The 23,233-nt window shown below is 38.7% G+C and overlaps 1 protein-coding gene across 2 annotated transcripts in view; it reads right to left on the reverse strand.

Moving 5' to 3' along the window:
• Positions 1 to 231: 231 nt before the first annotated feature.
• Positions 232 to 23,233, reverse strand: part of hibadhb (3-hydroxyisobutyrate dehydrogenase b) — a 142,393-nt gene continuing 119,391 nt past the window's right edge. Inside the window, exons 7-9 of one of the 2 annotated variants that reach the window (XR_013888859.1) lie at positions 9,577 to 9,733; positions 2,965 to 8,312; positions 232 to 565 (exon numbers count right to left, since the gene is read on the reverse strand). Coding sequence is in view for 1 of the 2 variants with exons in the window: in XM_080205867.1 (XP_080061993.1) it covers positions 8,154 to 8,312; positions 9,577 to 9,733 (316 nt within the window). In the remaining variant the exon portion in view is untranslated. Of the gene's footprint in view, positions 566 to 2,423; positions 8,313 to 9,576; positions 9,734 to 23,233 lie in introns of those variants that run through there. The other variant, XM_080205867.1, reaches the window with a different exon arrangement.

The following is a 23,233-nucleotide window of genomic DNA, read 5'->3' on the forward strand; positions in this document are numbered from 1 at the left end:
CCATAAAATAAACAAATGTTAAATGTTACCACCAAGAAGAATGATACAAAATAGTAACCACAGCTCATAAAATAGCAGATTGTGGAAATACGTTATCGATATTTTGGTTTAGAGAGAGGCTGTGAAGAAAAGTTCTGAATCTGAAGTGTTTAACCCTACAAAAAGAACACCAAAAACTATTGCAGGGATATCCGGTATAAAAAGCAAAGATGCAGATAGTAAAAACAATACATTTTGTTTATTACTTTATGTTCACAATAAAAAGCAATGTTAAGAAATAGCTGTTTCACCCATATTACATGCAGAGATATATTTCAGAAATGAAGATGATTTATGGAACTGCCTGCAACGCAATGAAAATATTGTCCTGCAGGAACCATCCAAAATGTCTCTGGGCAGTTAAGTGTTTCTCTTTTTCCCTTGGAAATAGTGCCCTTCCCCCAACACAGCACCCACTGTCATAACGGGCCCGTGTCTCACTGCAAGCAGCCCAGAAAATATTGAGTATTGCATGTGACTCTGACAGACTTCTGTTCCATTTCTTCTAGTAGAATCTGTTCTATATCTGATGCAGAAAAAAAATCGTAGAACTAATAAGCTGGGATAACAGTTGAGCAAGACAGTGTAATGAGATGCGAAAATATTTCAAAGGTGTTTTAAACAGGAAATTATCAAGTGTCTGTAATGCACTACATTCTAGCTTTTAATAGTTTTGGCATGTTCCCAAAAACAAAACCAAACAACGAGCTAGGTTAGCAGAATGGTTTCCTCAAAATTCAAACTGGACATATTGATGGCACTGTAAGCCAGGCACATTGATCAGAAAGATCACAAATCAACTGCTTACCTGTGCTGAAATAATTGATCTCAAATGGAATGTTTCAATGATCCAGCATGATCCAAGAGTTTGGGAACTCAGTCAGAATTTTTGCAGTCTAAGTGATTTATTGTGTGTGCAGGGATGTGTGTGTACATGTGTATATACATCAGGTGAGGCGAGGGCTGGATTGAGCTGTGATGTCAAACAGCCTCACAATACTCACCATCCAGGCTCACACATGAATAATGATCACTTGTGTAAGGTACCGAGAGGTTGCTTATAATTATGAAACTTTAGCGCCAGATCCATCATTGCTTTTCAGAGAAAAGGGAAACAAAGTGAAATAGGAATTTAATCGCTTCTTCCAAATATACGATGTTGGGATTAAGTACCAGTACGCAAGAGAATCAGTAATAAGACAATGTATAGATGTTTAATGCGAGATGTAGATGTACATCAGAATGGAAATAAGAACACGCATCACGTATCCAATCGGGTTGAAAATGTTCATTGTATGCCAAATCTGTTGAAAACATTATGGCCTGGATGTTGTAGCCAGCAGTGTTGAAAGGTGTTTGTTGTTCAGTATGCCAGCAGCTACATACAGACTTCTTACAAATTTTTGAGAACCAACTTATGGCCACGAATTGCTGAATTTTCCCATCCCACCTGCCATGGGAGTCATAGCAGGCAGGACACGGACCATGCAAAGGTCTGTTGACCTTGGGGTGAGCGCAGCCGGAAAATCCTGCATTAAGTGTCACACCCAGTGTGGCACATTTTACAAGAGATCTGTACCATGTGCAAGCAGGTTAAGAAACAGAGAGGATTTTCCAGCAACTATATTAAGTACCCTCACTGATTTACATAGTGTTAAATCCAGGAAGTATAAAATTTAATTTCAATTTATAAACATGTACAGGAAGTCAATTAAGAAAGATAGATTAGGTTAGGAGATAAAAGATAGGAAGCACGAGTCAAAATATTTTTTTTTACAAGATCTGCAACTTAAGTTCTGAAGGAATGGGACTCTCAATTTGTAAAATTTAATATTCAGTGCCAGCGAGGTTTGTTAGTAATTATGACTAGCCATGCCATTAAAAAACTTGGACTCGAATGAACCAGTCCAAACTTTTGTGCCTATGTTTAGTGGGTAACTAGCAGCTTCATCCCTTTACACAGATTACAATGCTGAATACATTAATAAAGTACTCTTATGACATAGCTTGTGGAGTAGCAGAGTAACTTGGATAGCAACTTCTGGATTTCTGCATTTAACTGTGTACATGTACTCTAAGTTGCAGTCTGATTTACTCCATAATAATGGAACGTTAGCACCATATCATTATTCACAATATGACATTTGTGCCACCACGTGAGAGTCAATTGCCAAAATCTTGCTGCTGTTCACGCTGGCATGATCTTACAGTCCACTGAAGGTGCATCCCTGCCACAGGTTTCCCAGCGGCGAGAGAAACCCCGTTGACAACAGCAGGGCTGTAAATCCTGCTGCTAGCAAGTGGCGTGCTCTCTCCCGCCATCGCAAAGCCTGCCATAGAGAGGGAGAAATATCCCATCCAATGAGTTTGTAAAATAATTTCTGGAGGAACAGCCACAATTCAATCTCGAGTGTATCCGAAAAGCCCCCAATTTTTCCCAACATTTTTGGCATTGTGTATTCAAACAGTTAACGTAATGTGACTTGCAATATTATGAGCCTGCATTCAGCTAACAGACATTCTTTCAGATCAAACTACTCTTTGCAAATCTGAGCTCATTTTCCACATTTAGAGTTATTTGATATTTCTGGTAGAAGCTACTTAATGGGAATTATAGTTACTAATACAATCAAAAATTTATCAATCTATTTCACAGATTCATCATTTTATATTTAACAGAAGCTTATGGTCTGTTAACAATATAAAGTGACTGGTACTAATGTTTCTTCTGAGCACCGTACTGAAGTAAAGAGAAACAGATGGTTAGTTAATCATTAGGCACCAACTGTTCAGAAAGAAGTTTCTTGCATGAATAATCAATTATTTCCTCAAAAAAAACTATTCAGCAGTGTATCTACCTCGTTATTCAGCTTGTGCCTAATTTAAAAAAAACACAACCGAGCCACATGTTTCTCCCAAACTAACCTTTGATCGTTGTTCACTTTCAAGCTCCAAAAAAGCTCAATACGACTTTCATATAGGAGGGTGTTGCACACTAGCTGCCCATCAATCTTACTACTTCAAGCAATCGAGACTTTTGTTAGGGTTGGGGTGTAAGGAGAGAGGGTCCTTCCATTGGCCATTGTAAGATTCCACTTGACCATTGATAACAGCTTTATGCATTGACCTTCAACCTGCCTCAAAATAAAACAATAATCAAACATTTTGCTTAGGTTTTAAGGGCCACCAAACTCCAAATTACTTTACACAATTATATCAAGACTAATATACAGAATGACTGGCATTATGCATCAACACCCAACTATAAATCTAAAAATAAGTACCAGTGGCTTGTTTTCATGAGCTATTTGGAGATACCACAGCTAGTCAATACCAGATTTGGCCAGGACCCAGGATTCCGTTTTCCAATAACATTTAGCTTACAATTTGAAAATGCAGTCAAATAGATAATGCAACTCTATAATTAGCAGGCCAAGGGTTGTAAGATTTTAATGTGCATGTTATGCTGTACAGAAAGAGGAATGTTTGTTCTATACGCAAATTTTATTTTCAGGAAGCAATTTGTAGAACTAGAAAAAGATTAAAAACAACAAATGAATTCACTTGAGAATTTGATATATATTGTTCTTGTCTCTTAAATCAAATTGTTATACAATCTTATCCAATTATATATGTAAAGCGATTGATATTACCAGAACTATTAGAGAAGAAAAATATAGAAATTGAGTCAATTACTCTCCGCTATCCTTTCACTTCTGGATCAAGGCTTTAAATCCAGCCCATTCACCCATTGTAGGTGCACAAATAATTAGAATTTGTATGCCGAAAACAATCATTTGGCTTTTATTGCATACATGTCACAAAAAAGAGCATTAATTATACTAGGGTTGACCCTCAAGGTTTATATTAAGATTTTTTTTTGTATCTGACTCCACAAGCTCATTTATTTCTTTAAAAGGCAAGTCTGCACAAAATTAGCAGATTTGATCTGTGGCAGCAATAGGAACACATCAACTGGCTTCACTACTCCTCAGCTCGGGGGCCAGTATATTAATGAAAACTAGAGCATTGTTTTGGTTCCTGATTGCTACTAGTAACTTCTGCTGGAAGTCTGTGGAACAGTTGGATGAGGACAAGATTGGTCTCAGCAGTCATGAGTCCACTGTCAAAAAGCCTGAAGACACTAACTATCAAGGACCACGTGTATAGGTAAAAAATTACTGTGGCTGCTGGAATCTGAAACCAAAAGAGAAAATGATGGAAAATCCCAGCAAGTCTGGCAGCATCTTCAAAGACAGAAAAGAGCTGGCGTTTCAAGTCCAGATCACCCTTTGTCAAAGCTAAGAGGCATAGAAAGTGGGAGATATTTATACTCTAGGGTGAACAAAAGAGAAGTCAGCCACAAAAACAAGGGCGGCACAGTGGTTAACACTGCTGCCTCACAGCACCAGGGACCCAGGTTCGCACTCCTGGCTTGGGTCACGTTCTCCCTATGTCTGCATGGGTTTCCTCTTGGTGCTCCAGTTTCCTCCCACAATTTGAAAGATGTGTTGGTTAGGTGCATTGAACTGAACAAGCACCGGAGTGTGCTGACTAGGGGAATTTCACAGTAACTTCATTGCAGTATTAATGTCAGCCTTACTTGTGACTAATAAATAAACTTTGAAGGGGTAAGGTTGCTAATGGCAGTCCAGAGAGTAGAAGGTGTGAAAGGCGAAACAGCAAAGAAACTGAAATCAGAGGGTAAGCTGTGACAGATGAAGATGTGGAGGGAGGGTGAGATGGGGGAAAAAGGTTGGGAGAGGGGAAAAATTGAGAAAAGGGAGGAAAGGGGAAGCAAAGGGGGAGAAGAGGCAAGGAAAAATGGGATAAAAGAGGGAGGAGTGGCAGGGAAAAAGAAAATAAAAATAAAGATAGATAATAAAGAAATCAAAACTACAGAAGTTAAAAATTAAATAAAACGAAAACAAAGGGGTTGAGATGGGGTAGAGTTAACCATCTGAAGTTGTTGAATGTGATGTTGAGACCAGGAGGCTATAAAGTTCCCAGCTGGAAGACGAGATGCTGTTCCTCCAGTTTGCATTGAACTTCACTGGAACTTTGCAGCAAGCCAAGGACAGACATGTGGGCATGGGAACAGGATCATGTGTTATGTATCAGTAATGTCACCCTGTCAAATTACCAAAGCGATAGGAGCACTTGGAATTGCATCCCAACAAAATGTGAACACATTCAACATGGTGGTTAGGAGGAGAAATAACCTTTGATTCTGTACTGTGGTAAATCAGAAATCTTCAGTCAGGTCTACAAAGAGATATTGTAGGTCTGAAAGGAAGACAAGAACTTTGCAATCTAGGAACTTTTTTCTAAGAACCCAATTCAAGTAATTTATTAATTCACCATTGATTCATAAATAGAAACAGCATGCAGATGAGTAGGTAAATGGCGACATGAACACAAATGCATATAAGAACATAAGAAATAGGAGCAGGAGTAGGCCATCTAGCCCTTCGAGCCTGCCCTGCCATTCAATAAGATCATGGCTGATCTGAAGTGGATCAGTTCCACTTTCCTGCTTTCTCCCCATAACCCTTAATTCCCTTGTCTGTCAAAAACCTATCTACCCATGACTTAAATATATTTACTGAGGTAGCCTCCACCACTTCAACGGGCAGAGAATTCCAGAGATTCACCACCCTTTGAGTGAAGAAGTTCCTCCTCAACTCCGATCTAAACTGCTCCCCCCCCCCTCATCTTGAGGCTGTGTCCTCTAGTCCTGCTATCCTTTCTAAGCGGGAAGAATCTCTCTATCTCTACCCTATCCATCCCTTTCATTATCTTATATGTCTCTATAAGATCCCCCCTCATCCTTCTAAACTCCAACGAGTACAGACCAGTCTATTTAGTGTCTCTTCGTAGTCCAACCTGATATTAGCAAATGAAGTAAGAACAAATTATCTAAGAACAAAAAAGTCATTTTCATTTATATCCAGTGATACCCATTATCCTTAATGATTTTTCCATTTTCTTCAAAAGAGTTTACAGGGACAATGGAGTTTCGATATTTTTCTTCCTTGTTCAGCACATAGAAGAATGAATCATTCAGAAGTGATGGTTTGGAGTTATTACCAAGATCATATCAATGGCCAAAGTCTGCCCAGACACAAGATAATCAAGTGTCTTGTGGACCAAAAAGTTTCAAAGCAATGTTTTCAGTAGAAAAAAGCAAGGGCTACATCTTCAAAAATTGTCTTAGCTACTAACAGCAGCAGCAAGGACTTACAATTTTTTTTTTGCCTTTTCTTCTTGAATCTTTATTTGGCCAAAAGTTAGCCTTCTCTACTTTAGAATCCCTACAGTTCAGATGACAGCCATTCGGCCCATCGAATCTGAACCAACTCTCCAAATGAGAATCTCCCTCCCTATTCCCGTAACTCCACTCATTTACCATGGCTAATCTACCCAACCCATACATCTTTAGGCACTAAAAGGCAGTTTAGCATGGTCGATCCACCTAACCTGCACATCTTTGGACTTACTTTATAACTTGCAATTTTGAACGTGTGTTCCAATGTTGTTTACTTAATTCAATATTTTAATATCTTTACTTGGGTGGGTTTTTAACATAATAAAAATTAACTTCTTCTTTGTTTAACCTCAAGAAAGCTGTCTGACTGAGTTCTTTACAATCAGCACATAAGCAGTTAAGTACATTCATCCTTGTAAATAAAATAAGCCTGTTAGAATCAAGTTAAGTACAGGAAAGAGGTAGAGAATCTGGTGAACTGGTGCGACGACAATAATTTCTCCCTCAATGTCAGTAAAACGAAGGAGATAGCCATCGGCTTCAGGAAGCGTAGGGGAGGGCATGCCCCTGTCTACATCAATGGGACAGAGTAGAAATGGTCAAGAGCTTCAAGTTTTTAGGTATCCAGATCACCAACCTGTCCTGGTCTCTCCATGGCGATGCTATCGTTAAGAAAGCCCACCAACGCCTCTAATTTCTCAGGAGACTAAGGAAACTTGGCATGTCCGCTACAATTCTCACCAACTTCTACAGATGCACTACAGAAAACATTCCTTCTGGTATGGCTCCTGCTCTGCCCAAATCCGCAATAAACTACAAAGGGTTGTGAACGAAACCCAATCCATCACTCAAACCAGTCTCCCATCCATTGGCACTGTCTACAGTTCCCGCTGCATCGGAAAAGCAGCCAGCATAATCAAGGACCTCATGCACCCTGGACTTACTCTCTTCCGTTGGAAAAAGATACAAAAGTCTGAGATTGTGTACCAACTCAAAAACGGCTTATTTCCTGCTGCCATCAGCCTTTTGAATGGACCTATCGCATATCAAGTTCATCTTTCTCTACACTCTAGGTATGACTGTAACACTACATTCTACACTCTTTCCTTTCCTTCCCTCTGTACAGTATGCTTTGTCTGTGTAGACCGCAACAGACAATGTTTTTCTCTGTATACTAATACACGTGACAATAATCAATCAAATCAAAGCGGAATCAAGGGGAAATCCTTGCACCTTTCCTCACCTATAAATAATAACCTGGATCACAAGACTCCCATGAGATGTCAAAATAAATTGGCCTAAAGTTCAGAATTACATTTAAAAAAATCAGATGATTAAGTCCAGCACATAAGTAATAGAATTTTATTTCAATTTACAATCTCATATTAATTAAATATTTAAAGAAAATTTAATATATGGCAATTATTGTGTAACAGACTCTGACTTATGTATTATCCAGGAAAATTCATAATTTATCAATGCTTAGTGAAGTAATTGGTTGTGAAACTCAAAAAAAAGTTAACTTCCTTTCCTCCTTACCTATTTCACCTGTAACAAAGACTGAACCTACATAATATGTAACAGTCTAATTTCTCAAAACTTCTTTTGTCATCTTGCTTGCAATTCAGTTTCAAAATGCTTCTAATTCCACACAGTTGAATCAGGGACTTCTGGGTGCACAATTATGCAACTTGTTGCTAATCAAACTAGACAGCCTCTCTGGGACCATGATTTATGGTTATAGAATTATCCTGTCCTTTTCCTTTGTTGGACAACTGAAGTTATTCGAACACTCACTGACACCCTCATAACTATTTCTCAAGATGCATTTTAATGTTGGTCAAGTTTAAACATTCTCCTCTTCACGCAGAAACTGAAACACAGAAGAGAAGTCTTTCAGAGCATAGCCTCGTGCACACATCATCCTGTAAATTTGATGAGACAGGGTTCCTAGTAGAGCAGGGGTTTTCGTATTTGTGGCAGTGTTCTGTGCTAACCCCAGGTCCTAAATGGAAGAAATGGAGGAATGGTTAGACATGATTTATCAAACCTCACGTTAAAATTCAACACTGACTCCATTCAGACCACAAATAATTATGCAGTTATTACAATAAATTGCAAGTACATCTCATGATTTTTGGAGGCAACAAAGTGCCTGAAGCATATGTAACATAATCATATTTTAACTAACCAAACTACTGACAATTCAGATACATTTCTGCTTGCCTGATACGAAGTGCACACTCTTGGGCCCAGATGGTGAGTATTGCACGTGCATTACTTTCCAAACAGTCCACCAGTTTTTACCTCTTGCCATCTTTTAAAGGTATAATGTTTGCTGGCATTTAATTGTTGAATTTTGCTTTCTGATAGGATTCCATATTCTGATTCTTTCCTTTTTTTTCCTTCTTTCCTCCATGCTGTTTGGTTCGCTCCAATTTAGGGAGTGAGTTATTTGCCAAAGATCCACAATGAAAACATTCACGTTTTTTCTCCATAGAAGCTGCAAATCTTGGTTGCCAAGATTTCAGCTTTCATTTTAGATCTCTAGTTCTTCAAAGGAAGTAAATGTAGGACAATCATTTTTATCAGACCAATCTATATATATGTGTGTTCTTACAAATAATGTAACTTGCACCATGACACTCCAATGCATTGTTCACACAGCTCAATAGAGAGTGAGGGACTGGACCTACCATTTCCATGTAATGTAGAAAGGTACAGAGTGAGGTTCAGACATTTCCCCAGAATTGCAATATTCATCATAGACTGAAAAGGAAGTCAGTAAAACTGCACCTCTCAACAGGGCATGTTGGTGAATATGGAGCAATTTAGAAAGTAGCCAAATGGGAAGTGCATTCATCCAAATCACAGTAGGTTTCACAAAGTCATATCTTTACTATTCCAGATAATGGTAACAAAAGAAATTGCAAGTTGTCAAATAATGAGGTTGTCATCTTGGCTGGACTATCAAAAGGGAAAACAAATGGACTGATGTGTGCAATTTTTCCATACAGGAAAAACAGGTACAGACCAGAAAATCCAAGGTTTCATTGTTTGTGCTAGTTACTTGATCCCCTTGGGGATAGGATTTGACGTTCAATAATTGGCCTTAATGCCAATATTAAGCACCTCCAATCAGCTGGTTGTAGAATGGCATTAAAATCCTGTGAGCAAGCTTTCTGCCTTCTCTTAGGCTAAACAGCATGTGGCCTAAAGGGGACATAGTAAAAAAGAGTTCTAATCATTTCTTTGTTAAAAAAAAATACCTTTGCCATCAGCATTGTTGCAAAGCCACCTTGATAATCATTAGCAGAAGGGACACCATCCATCACTCCTGGTACTGGGTTGTAGGTGTCGCTTGACCAGCATCGGCCTGAGCTCATATTCAAAATTTTTGCCAGTAGCTTCGGGTCAAGCCCCAGCCTGTCAAAAAGTTACAGATGAGTAGTTTTAAGGTCAAAGTGCAGGTACGGCTGACCAGTTATCTGCTGTTTGACCCCACATAACCATTTGTCTCGTTCTAGCAAGCATCTTCGAAAATAATACTGCATTTATACTGGATTTATGACATGACATTAAAGTGATTCTAACTCAGCCCAGCATATACAAATTGAACCAAGCTATTAAATGCATGGTCAATAAACTTTAAAGAGACAGTTCTCTCTGGATTGCACAGGCTGGATATAAATAGTGTCAAAATAACATCCGCACAACAGTCCGTTGTTTCAGAAATTGTTGAATCTTAGCAACTAATCAGTCAATAAATATTTCTCTCAGGGTTGTAAGAGGTAACACATACAAACAGATTCTAATATGTATCTTTATTTTCTGACTCAATCTATATGGTTACCCAAAATTAAACACACGATCCACATTTCCTCTGATTTTTAAAAACAGGAAACATGTTTCAAACCACCAGCTCACTATGGGGATGGTCATCGTTGCATGTTTTACACCAGGCGAACACTGAAACGTCAATGAAGTTAAAAGCTACAATCATGACTGTTGTTAAAAGTTGCTCAAAATAGAAAATTCACCAACACTGCAGTTTACCTACAAATCTTAAACTCAGTGGTTGGACATCAAACATAAAATTGCAAATTCAGTGACAATGTTTTGCAGGCATTGGCGATAAGCATCTGGGGGAATGCTTCTTTTGGACCTTCTGGCAAGGTTTAGAACTTTGACATGAAGTTGCGAAAAATGCTTTAACATTCAGTTAAAGCACAAAGGTATGTTACGTTTTGAGAAAGAAAGCACAATAAAATGTTCATTGTGGTAACAAGGCTATTAACTTGGAAGTATACAAACAGATAAATGAAATGACTAACTGTGATTATAATCAAACTATTATTACAAATATTATGAATGGCAGACAGTGAGGTACAGCACAGCGCTTTACTACATGAAAGGTCAATAATAATTAGGCTTATAAATCGGTGACATTTTGAGAGAAGCAATTTGTCAAATCTACATACGAGAATTTCATATTTACATGGTCTTTATCTGAGACTATCAAATGCTCTCCTCATGCAAAAGCACCAAGTGGTGACTAACAGTGTGGAGTAGCATAATACAAGGCACATCTTCCTGGCTATTACAAATAGATTTCCCAAAATAGTCCAATATAAATAATTCAATTTTTGACATCTGCTCGTATTTTTGCAGGTAAAGAGAGTTACATTACACAGGAAAGCTACAGAAGGGTATAGGCAGGGTACTACAGCAAGGAAGCCCTCTACAAGTGTCCAAAAAAATACAATGCAACCAGTCAGTCTACAGACCACTTACACATTGGGACCATAAATAAACAGGTCAGTGCTGACCCATCATTAGGTACATACATACACACATGAAATATCTGGTCAGGCTAACCTCCTGTTCAGTCCATAGTCCCGAAAACCTTTATAGCTCTTCCATCGATACTGAATCAGCCAGAGATATAACATCTATGTACTGGTTGAAATCTTGTATGACATCCTCACACAGCAAAGTGAAGGAAGTATTTCCAGAAATTCCAACAAGCTCTAGTCAGAAGAATGTTGTATGTTGCCAAGTCTAACAATTCAGAACCAGATATATTCAACACAGCCAGGCAGAAACCACATGGCTGTGAATCACTGACACCACTGAGAAGGTGGTACAAGTTGTAAGCAATGAGGGGTAAGAACATAAGAACAAAAGCTAAACATCATAGAACCTCTCCATAGTGGAAAGAGCATGCTGGCCACAGCGCACATAGTGGGAAAGAATTACCTGCACTGTTGAGCATCTTGGTGATAGATGCAATGATTTCACCTCAGGATTCCTTGGAACAGACAGTCTCTGACAAAGTCAACTTCAAAGTTTGTGCATCAGCATTCATCGCAACAGCAGATACCCAGTGAAATGTAACAGCATGCACTCTTAAAAAGCAACACAAACCACGGCTGTAGTCTTCCTGACACTGTAGAGGTATTGATGCAGTACCCAGCGTGAGGGTACAATACAAACAGCTGCTGGATTGAGTTTGACTGACTTTGCAATAGGATAAAGGCAACAGTGATACAGGGATACCGGGACCTGATTGCTGCTTAAGATTTTCAATGAACTCTAAGTAGCAAAGTAGAAAAATGATTTTTAAAAAGTTTTGCTCATAGGATGTGACAAGGCCAACACTTACTGTCCACTCCTAACTGCCCACGAGAAAGTGGTGGTGAGCTACTGCAGTCCGTATGATGTAGATCAAACCACATTGCTGTTATAGAGTCACAACTCATCAGAAGGAAGCTGCTCTACTCATTGAGTCTCTACAGACAAATCCTGGCAGTCTCATTGCTTTGCTTTATCCACATTGCCCTGCAAGTTCATTTCGCTCAAGTAACCATCCAATTTTCTTTTGGAATTACTGATCATGTCTGCTTTCACCATCCACCTAGACTGTCAGTTCCAGATCATTGCCATTTGCTGCTTTAAGAAGTTCATCCTCACACACCCACTGGGTCACTTGCTTAAAACCTTGCACTTATGTCCCCTAGCTCATGCATTAATAAGCTAAAAGGGGAGAGCTTTTGCTTATCTACCATATCCAAACATGTCATAATCATGTACACTTCTATCAAATCTCCTTTGCTCGGAGAACACCACCAGCTCCTCCAACCAATTCCTGTAGCTAAAATCCCTCTTCGCTGGAACCATTCTGGTCAATTTCCTCCTTGGGACCCTCATTCCTAAAGTATGGTAACCAGGACCAGATCCAAGTCCAACCAGAGTTTTATAAGATTCAGGTTCACTTTACTGCTTTTGTACTCAATGCTTCTTACTTATAAAGCCCAAGATCACATATACTTTGCTAACTATCCTCTCGATACATCCTGCCACGTTCAAACCTGTATGTATGCAAATAAACCCTAGAACCCTCCGTCTCTGCACACCTTAAAGAACAGTTCCATTATGTCTATATCGCCTCTCCCTATACTTTCTATCAAAATGCAACACCTCCCACATCTCTACAACAAATTCTATGATTTGTTATGTGGCAAGTTCCTGGATTTGACCCAGTGACAGTGATGTGCGACTTGAAGAGGAAGTTGTAGATGGTGTTCCCTTGCACTTTTTATCCTTGTTCAACTAGATGTTAAAGGTCACTGGTTTGGAGACCTTGATGAGTTGCTGCTATGAATCTTGTATATGATGCACACAGCAGTCGTGGCACCCTGTTGATTGCAAGACTGAATAATTAAGGTATGGGTGTGGTGTCAACCAAGTGGGCTGCTTTGCCCTGGAAGGTGTAGGGCTCCTTGAATGTTGTTGGAGCTGCACTCATCCAGACAATTGTAGAGTATTCCATCACACTCCTGACTAGTGCCTCGTAAATGGCAGATATTTTTGGAGAGAACACCTAGCCTCTGACCTGATTATGTAATTACAGTAGTAATATCGTTGGTCCAGTTAAATTTCTGGTCAATGGTGATCTCCAGTATAACGATGGGGGCAATTCAGCATGTCAAGGGGAGATTCTCTCACTGAAGTTGGCATTGCCTGGCACTTACCAACCCAAGCCTGAATATTGCTCAGGTCTTCCAGCATGTGGATGCAGACTGATTCAGTATCTGGAGGAGTTGCGAATGGAATTTACCACTTTGCAATAATCAGCAGGCATCTTAACTTTGGCTTTATGATGACGGGAAAGTCATTAACTAAGCAGCCAGATATGGTTGGAACCAGGACTGAGGAACTAATTCAGCAATGTCTGAGAACTGAGATAAACAACCAGGACCATCTTCTTAAATGTTAGTTACAACTTCAACCTGTGAAGAGTTTTCTTCTGATTTCCAATGATTTCAGTCCTACCAAGCCTCTTCAATTAAACGCTGTCTTGATGTCAAGAGCAGTCATTCTCATTTCACCTCCTGAATTCAGCTCTTTAGTTTGTTTCACACAGGGTTGTAATGAGGTCAAGACGTGACAGGTCCTGACAGAACCCAAACTGAGCATTGGTTATTAAGTGCAGTTTGATAGCACTGTCACTGACAACTTTCATCATTTTGCTCACAGTTGAGAGTAGACTGATGGGACAGTAATTGTCTGGGTTGGATTTGTCCTGGTTTTAGTAAACAGATCAACTCTATTCAGCAATTTTTCCAGTTTCTTGAGTAATATACTGGAACATCTTGGCTAGAGGTGGGGTTAATTCTGGAGCACAAATGTTCAATGCTGCAACTGAGATAATGTTTGATCTTTAGACTTCGCTGTATCTAGTGTACTCAACCATTTCTTGACATTACATGCTATTAATAAAACTGCCTGAAGATTGACATATGTGATACTGGGACCTCAGGAGGCCAAGATGGATCATGCACTTAATGATTGTTGCAAAAGCTTCATCCTTCTCTCTTGCACAGATATACTGCTTTCCACTATCATTAAGCTTGAAGTTATTTAAGGAACCGTCTCCCATTAGTTGCTTAATTGTCCACCTTAAAGAGTGGATGTGCCAGTACTGCAGAACTTTGATCTGATGTACTGGTTTGTGGAATTGTTTAGCTCTGTCTATAGCATACTGCTTCCACTGTTTGGCTTTGCTTGTTGTTCTGTGTTACAGTTTCACCAAGTTGACACCTCATTTGCAAATATGACTGCTGCTGCTCTCATCCTACATTCTTCATTCATGGTTTGATGGTAATGGTAGAATTAGGGATATGCCAGATAATAAGATGAAAGATTGCACTGGAATACAATTCTGCAGTTGTTGATGGCATGTAGATGTCCAAGTTTCGAGTTGTTGAATTTAATCCGAATCAATCTCCATTTGCTATGGTGGTACTGAGACACAATGTGATGGAGGATGTCCTCTTGTGAGAGCTTTGTCTCTACAAGGACTTTTACCATGGCTACTGAGCAATATGACATTGGATTGGTGCATCTGCAACAGGTAAACTAGTGAGGATAAAATCAAATCGGGTTTCCTTTGCTCCGGTTCTCTCATCACCTGCCACAGGGCTAGTCTGATAACTGTGTGTCTCAGGACTCAGCCAGATCAGCAGTACTGGTGCTACAGAGCCACTCTTGGTGGCGAACATTGGAGGCCTCCACCCAGAGTACATTTTGTGCTCTTGTTACCCTCAGTGTTTCTTCCACATCACATTCAATGTGGAGCTCTGATCTAACAGCTGAAGGAGGGCAGTATGTGATAATCAGTAGGAGGTTTCCTTGCCAACATTTGATCTGAAGAGACTTTGTGAGGTCCATAGTCAATGTTGGAGATTTTTTGAGTCACTGCTGCATCACCAACTGTTGGTGTACTGCTGTGCATCTTCTCTGGTGGATTCGCTCTGCCACCTCTGGTGAGACATGCCATAATAAGAAGTCTCACAACACCAGGTTAAAGTCCAACAGGTTTATTTGGTAGCAAACGCCACTAGCTTTCGGAGCGCTGCTCCTTCATCAGGCGATGACTGGAACTGCATTACATTGTTAGGAAAAATAGGAGGTCACTTGTTACTTGGACGGTGCAACTGGGGAAGAGGGACAAAGGATCCAGGAGCTATGAATACACCAGTGAACTAAAGTGTATCACAGGTTAGCAATGCCACAAAAAATCTTATTTTGTTTCTTATGAGGGCTGTAAAGGAACTGGCTTGTCCACACCAACTCCAACAAAAGCTTAACATTTACATCACACGCATCTTTTTTGTGAATGGATTATGTGCACACTTCTGTCATTTTCTGTTTCATTACTTATTTTCTACTTGTGTGAAACTATGAAAAAAAACTGTAAAAAGTGTGGGATAAATGGCTTTATAAAATCCAGGTGTCATTATGTAAGTAATATCTGTTAATTGCAACGTAACTGTACTGTTGGTTCCTTCAGCGAGTCTTTTAAGAATATAAACTGTGGCAATTTGGTCATGCCCCAGTTAACTGCAATTTAATTCTTTTTCAGCTCGCTCAGAGACAACTGGAATCTTTCTGTAGTTTCCCTGATGGAATTGTTAGTTTTATTTGTTTTGAGTTTAGATTATTAGGGTGGTACGGCAGAAATCAGGAGTGATTATTACTGTGTGATAATGAAAGATTTAAACCCTGATTAACCTTAATTATAGGTTGCTGTTTTTTTCCTCATTGAAATCAAAGTCTAGGCTTATTTCCAGAGGGAAAAAATGGAAAAGTGAAGTTATACTAAGCCTGTATTGCAACTTGCTCATGCATACCCACACATTTCCTGGCATCATCCTTGTAAATTCTGCACCTTTGTAAATTCTACAGTTCCAGTCATCCCATTATTAAAAGGATCTAGAAACAGTGGAAAGGAGGCAATCAAGGCTTACAAAGATGATAACCAGAAATGTGAGAATCTACACAAGATAAAGTCTCTATTTCCTCTCTTGCGGAAAAAAAGAGAAGGGTGAGCAATGAATTACAAGAGGTCTTTAAACTTGCAGAAGATTTTGATAGATTGGAAGGGTTTTACTCATGGAGCACAGCATAACCAATTCATTGGGAGTTTAAGAGTTTAATTGATTTATTAGAGTTCCTTGAAGGAGTAACATGTGCTGTGAATAAAAGGGAGACTGTAGATGTACTGTACTTGAACTTTCAGAAGGCATTTGTTAAGATGCCACGTCAAAGGCAAATGTGAAATAAAATCTCGTGGTTTGGGGGGTAACATAGTATCATGGATTGAAGATTGACTGACTGACAGAAAACTGCAAGTATGCATAAATGGGTTTTTGTCTAAATGGCAGGATATGATGAGTGGAGTAAACTTTATTACAGTTTATACCTAGACTTAGATGAGGGGAGTGAAGGCATGGTTGCTACATTTATAGATGAATAGGTACGGAAGTAGGTTGTGAAGAAGATATATGGAGCTTGCAGGTGGATACAGAAAGGTTCAGTGAATGGGAAAAAAAAATCAGACAGATGCAGTACAATGTGGGAAAATGTGACAATGTTTACAATGGCAGGAAAAACAAAAAAAAACATTTAAACAGAGAATGGCTGCAGAATGTCAAGGTGCAGAGGGATCAAGGTGTTCTTGTGTATGAATCATTAGTACACAGGTGCAGCATGCAATCAATAAGTCTAATGGAATGCTACCTAATATTACAAAAGGAAGTGAATATAAAAAAAACGATTTTATAGTTCAATTGCACGAGGCATTGGTAAGACCACATGATGAATAGTCTGTGCAGTCTTGGTTTTGTCAAGGAAGAATGTAAATGCCTTGAAATGTGGTTCAGAGGTTTACCAGATTAATGTCTGGAAAGAGCTGTTATTTTTATGAAGATAGGCTGGATATTGAAGGAATGTTTCCTCTTGTGTATGAATGTGGAACTAGGATGCATTGTTTAAAAATTAGGGGTCACCCTTATAGTACAGAGATTAGGTGAAATCTTTCCTCTGAGAGCCAAGTGACATTGGAACTCTGCACTAGATGGCAGTGGAAACAGAATCATTGAATATTTTTGAGAAGAGGTAGATAGATTGTTAGACAAAGGAATCAAAGGTTATTGGCACTAGATGGGAGTGTGGGACTCATAACACAAACAAATCAGCCATGTTCTTAATAAATGACAGGCTTGAGGCACTGAATGATCTACTTCTACTCCTATTTTGTTATGCTGGTATAACAATATAGTTACCTAGAAATCCAAAATAGAATTCAAATGAATCATCCTTATCCAAAGAGTGACGAGAATGTGGAACCTACTATCACAGGGAGTTGTTGAAGTGATTATAGGTGCATTTAAGGGGGAAACTAGACAAACATTTGAGTGAGAAGGAAACAGAGGGTTATGACAACAACTTCAGGTGAGGAAAGATGGGAGGAGGCTTGAGTGGGAAAAAAACTGGGTTAAATGACCAGTTTCTGTGCCGCATATCCTATGTATGCAATCTGACTCTGAAAAGGGATGTTTCAAAAGTAATTCATTGATTGTGAAGTGCTTTGATATTCTCAGTGCAATAAAACACTACTATAATGTTAATGTGCTCTTTTTCTATGATCCACAACACCTTCGTGCTGAGATTATCAGATATTAAATCATGAGTAATAAGCCCTTTGATTGAGCAAAGTCTTTCTTTTTGGTTCCCGCCAGAGATGGTGAACCCTTATTACCACGTCCACCTGGCTGTTTATAATAACTGTGACCAATGTGCAATGTCCCACACAGGGTGCAATTTCAAATCTTATCTCCCACCCATCAGCAAAATCCTATCATCTTCATTTTCACAACACTGAATGCTTCTATGAACCGGCTGCTGCAACAACTCACGTGCATATTTCCATTGTCCACTAAATTCAATTTCTTTAATGTCCTCTTTGCTGGTTACATCATCATCCAAACATCACTACCAACAACAAGGCCTGTACACCAATCATTCACATGTTCAAAGACTGAGGCTGAGTAAACTAACCTTTTCCTTCTTTTTATCAATTGCCACACTAAAGTTTAGAATAACAAAGTACTTCAATAAAATGGAAAGTGTGCTTCTCATGGTCGAATGTTCGCAACTCAATGAAGAAAATAATGAGAATCGATGCATCTGCCCCTCAATCTACTCTAACGAAGGAAAAGAAATAATGAGTTTCTTTTCTCTTCCAAAAACTATTTATTTTTAGAAGGAAAAATCTAGTTTTTATTACAACACATTGATGATATGAAGTGAATTACGTCATGCTGAAATAATGCCAAGTATGAAAAGGTTAATGATCATTATTGGTTACACAAATATTTTCATCTAAAGGCAAAAGCTAATATTAATTCGGATGGATCCTCTAAAATCATCATACCGTACATTTTTACAGCATAATACTATGAACTGCCCAAATACCCACGTCCAAACTCTCCATTTCATGGGTGACTGCAGTAATAAGTCTTGCCATCTGTGCAGTGTTGTCCAACTCAGCTTGGGCTGCAGCCTGGTCAACCATCACGTCTATTCAATTGAATAATTGAACATGCAATGCTGCACATAGAATATCAACTGTATTTGGAGTATCGCTGTGACAGATAGCTACTTCCCACAGAAGCCTAAGCACAGGAATTCTCTTTTATGGGTACTAATATCCTCCCTACATGGGAGATATTTCACATTCTATTTTCTCTTTAAAGATTATAAGGGAACCTGCATTGGGATGGATGAAAATTCCTCCAATGGTATCAGAGACTCTTTATATGCCAAATTGACAACACTAACATTCCCTTGCTGTTTCAAGTGGTTGTAATGATGGTAGCTCTAGATGCGTAATGGGCCAAGCCCAACTGCTTCATTCTGAGAAATATAGTACATTCTACTAGCCAGTAATGTGTATATTTTAATCTTCAAGAAAATATAATGATAACCCAAAACAAAGACACACTATATTTCTTTGAATGAGTATCACTTAAATCTTAACTGAATACTTCTGCTTCAAAAGAGCTAACCAACCTCCCAGGATGAAACTTGGATGGTGACCCTGAAAGTGACATTTGCAGACACACAGATGGGGACTGAAGATCAAGTTCTGGCAATATCTAAGCATGCGTCGACAAACACTTGAATTTAGCAGGTTTGTGACGATGCTAAAATCACACAGAACTTTCAGCACCCTGTCAGCAAACATACAGATATTATTCAACTAATGCTTCAATACATGATTTCTCATTTGAAATACTTGTACCAGTGGGAGCCCATTCATCTCATCCACACTATATAGCAGTTAAAGCACAGAAATTACTCATCTGGTCTATGTTAGTGCTTACACTCCACACCAGCCACCTCTCACTCTTCCAGCATATCTGCCAATTCCATTTCATGCACTTAACTAGGTTATAAGGTGTGCCATTTGCCTCAACCACTCCATGCAGCTGGCAGCAGGTTCCACATTCTAACCACACTCTGGATAAAGCAGCACTATAAATTAGGTAAGCCAACCAATAGGTAGAGATCCATGTCCGGCTTTCAAAACTACAACCACTCTTTATTCACTCAGACCTACAATTCCTATATTAACAATACTGTTGCCCATTTTCATAGCAAGCTGATGTAATTTATCTTGAAACATAAAAGCTGTGTAGTATAGTACAGAATTCAGTACACATGCCAATGGCATTCATATAGTCTGATTCTGATTCTGTTTTAATGTAAATTGCTGCTGTCCCAAAAATGTTTTTGGTAAAGCTGATTTCAGGGGAGGCTTGCATCAAATAGGAAGATTTTATCTTAAGGGCGGCCATTTGTCTGCTGCCTTTCTTCTTTGATCTCTAACGACTTATCAATGAAAAAGGATTGTTCTGCCTTGATTCACATCTGACAGTAAAAGAGATGGCGATAGCCCTGCCACTGCAGCCTTGCAATTTTCTTTGTTCATGAGATAGGAACATCACTAGCAAGGCCAGCATTTATTGTCCAATCTCAATTTCCCTTGAGATGGTGGTGAACTGCATTCTTGAATTGCTGCAGTCTTTGTCCACACGCAGGGTTATTCAGTACGGAGTTCCAGGATATAACTCATTGACAATGAAGGAACAGAAACCATTTCCAAATCAGGATGCGAGACTTTGAGGTGAATTTGCAGGTAGTGGTGTTACCATGTGCTTGCCGGCTCCCACTATGGAATTCCCAAAGTCCCAAAGTACCATCACTTAAATGCAATTCATAATACTGGACTGAATATTTATAGCCACATCGCTGTAGGGGCGATGCAGTAAAATGCAGCCATTTTCAAAGGTTCATTGACTCTGGACGAACCAGAAATTCCTGGCAGAGGAAAAATTCTGCCCATTGTGTGCAGATTGGATTTGATGGTTATCCAGTGACACATGGTGATCTGCAACCAGAGATGCCAGTTGATGATCAAGTTTGCCAGGAACAACCATCATTGCTGACACATACACTTGGGCTCGCACATAAGGAATGATCACTTATGTTAGATGTCAGCAGGCAGCATGTGCTATCAAAGCTTAATCCAGTGAGAGGCAGTACCTTCAGCAAAGGACAGAAAAATGTGAGAGAGAGAAAAATTATTTAACAAATTTAAATTGAAGTTACGAAGTGATTTTTCTTTGAAAAGTCATGTCGCTATAATTATTCTCCTTAACAAAGCACTTCCAAATTTCCACACTTTGCTGACTGTTTCATTTTGGAAACATATCAGATGAAATGCTAAAATACAATAACTCATTTCACAATGCAGGGGCAAGATCAAGATTCTATTTAGTAAACAATGATTCGCATTAGCTTACATGAAACAGTAAATAAATAATTTTTGAAAATTTGACCTAGCATTTACTTCAACTGTTGATATTTTTGTTTCAGTATGGGAAAAGATAATAGGGCTTATAATTAAGTGGGCCCCAAACACTATCATAATCCCCTCTTCACATCTAAGGTTGCTCTCACAAAAGAAATGCTGCTTTCTTTATAAACATAAATTAAACCATTGAACAATTCTGTTTTGTAATAATTCTAATGTAAGTTGGACATTTTCAAATTTTAGAAACCTTAAAGTGCGAATAATACAGCAACTAAATTTCTGCAGTTTTCCTCACTTCACATCTTATAGAGTTCACTAGGTTAGGTTAAAGATGGTTTCTCAGCTACCCCATTATATTCATGTTCTTTGTTGTAAAAGACAATAAGTTTTGACAGAAATGCCAATATTTGTCTGGATCCGATGTTAAAACAAATTCTAATAATTATGTTGAAAATAGGCATAGGTTTGAAATTATATTTCATTGACCCCTTACCCCTCCCCCTACAGAAGTCAAAGGAAGTTGAAGAGAATGAAGTAGTTAATAATGGTGGCAATGAGAAAAAAAATCATAATTTGATTTATGTTTCCTTATTAAATGTAAGAAATGGAAAGTAACCATTACAGTCATGAATGAAATCTCCAGATAGCTCACAATTTAATCTGTAACTTTCAAACCCTGGCATTTAGTACAGGATATAAATCTCTTTGGGGGAACCGCTTTTCTTAATTCAAAAACATTTTTTCAAGTGTATCATTATAATAGCACGTTAGAACGTTTTGTTATGTTATCCTTCTAAAAAACCATCCCACAAGTGCACACATAACTGACAGTTTAAATTGGACATGTTATTAAAATCAGTTACTGAAATCTTTGCTTTCCACTGGGTCCATGTTTGTAATGGTCTAAAACCTGCCTACAACATAATTGTCATTCAGATTGTGCCTCTCCGAGCAAGTCATGCTTCAGTGGAGGGTCTGAGTTTCCATTTGAAAATCAACAAATTAATCCTGGACAGGTATCCAAAAGGCCAAGTTTAATAGGAAGCAGCTACTGGGCCCTCAACCATGATAAAATGTTATTGCTGTTCCCCTGTAAATTGGGAGGAACATGTGATATTTTCTACATAGGAACACTGTTGCTGTTTGAGTGATCTACTGCTCAGGCTATCAAAATACTTGACAGACGCTGTCAATCCTCATAATAACATGTCACTGGGCACACTAGCACACACTTACAACCATTCCAGCATCCCTTAGTGCAGAAAAACCCAAACCAATTTATTAAATAAAATAGGTCTTCACCTTAACACATGCATCTATTAACAATGTATATGCTACAATTTCTTTTTTTTTAAATAGTAAATCTAGCTATTGAGGAAGTTTAGTGCATCAAATGATTACTTATGTAGCATCCCTTTTGTGACACTATAATATTTTGTTGCAAATTTATACTTGCTGATATCAATTTTCTCTCTTGCCATTTAGAAACCTATAAATCTGCAGGAGATAACCAAAGCCTCTATTAAAGAATAATTCTACCATCCTGCAGAAAGGGCCACTGATAAAGAGGAGAACAAACCACTGGGCTCAACTGCAATGTTAACACCTTGTGTACCATATACACGTCAGAGACTTAAATCAATATTATCTTGAAAACATTAATTTTATAAAACATGGGAGGTAAATTTCTCAGCAGAGCTGATTTTTCAGATGTTTGCTCCATTTAGTGGTAAATGGAATTCGGCTTCATCACTTCAGACATTGTCGCAGCATTGGAAAGGCTCTAATCAAAGTCATAATTGTAATTGCAATCTTGACACACTGTCCCTCTTCTCCTTACTGCAGTCTCTGAAACGATAGACCACACTAGGCTCCTTCAATACCTCTTCTTCCGTTGTTCAATTCATTGGGGCTTCTCTTATTTAGCTCTGCTACTGCCAATCAAATCATAACTAATGCACCAGCAGATTGACTTTTCATCCATCTCTTTACTGTCATCTCCAAACTCTCTCATGGATCTACTCCTGGTTGCCTTCTCTACCTCCTGTATGTGTTGTTCCTTATCAACGTCTAAAGACACATTTATCTTCCACATGTACACTCTTGATTCCTAGCTCTGCCTTTCCACCATATTTCAAACTGTCTCTGCATTGGCAGACTGTTTGTCCAATACCCATGACTTTACTATTCAATTTCCTCCA

Source organism: Carcharhinus amblyrhynchos, chromosome 2 (assembly GCF_965287045.1).
Source record: "Carcharhinus amblyrhynchos chromosome 2, sCarAmb.v2.hapA, whole genome shotgun sequence".
In the NCBI taxonomy this organism is placed as follows: domain Eukaryota; kingdom Metazoa; phylum Chordata; class Chondrichthyes; order Carcharhiniformes; family Carcharhinidae; genus Carcharhinus; species Carcharhinus amblyrhynchos.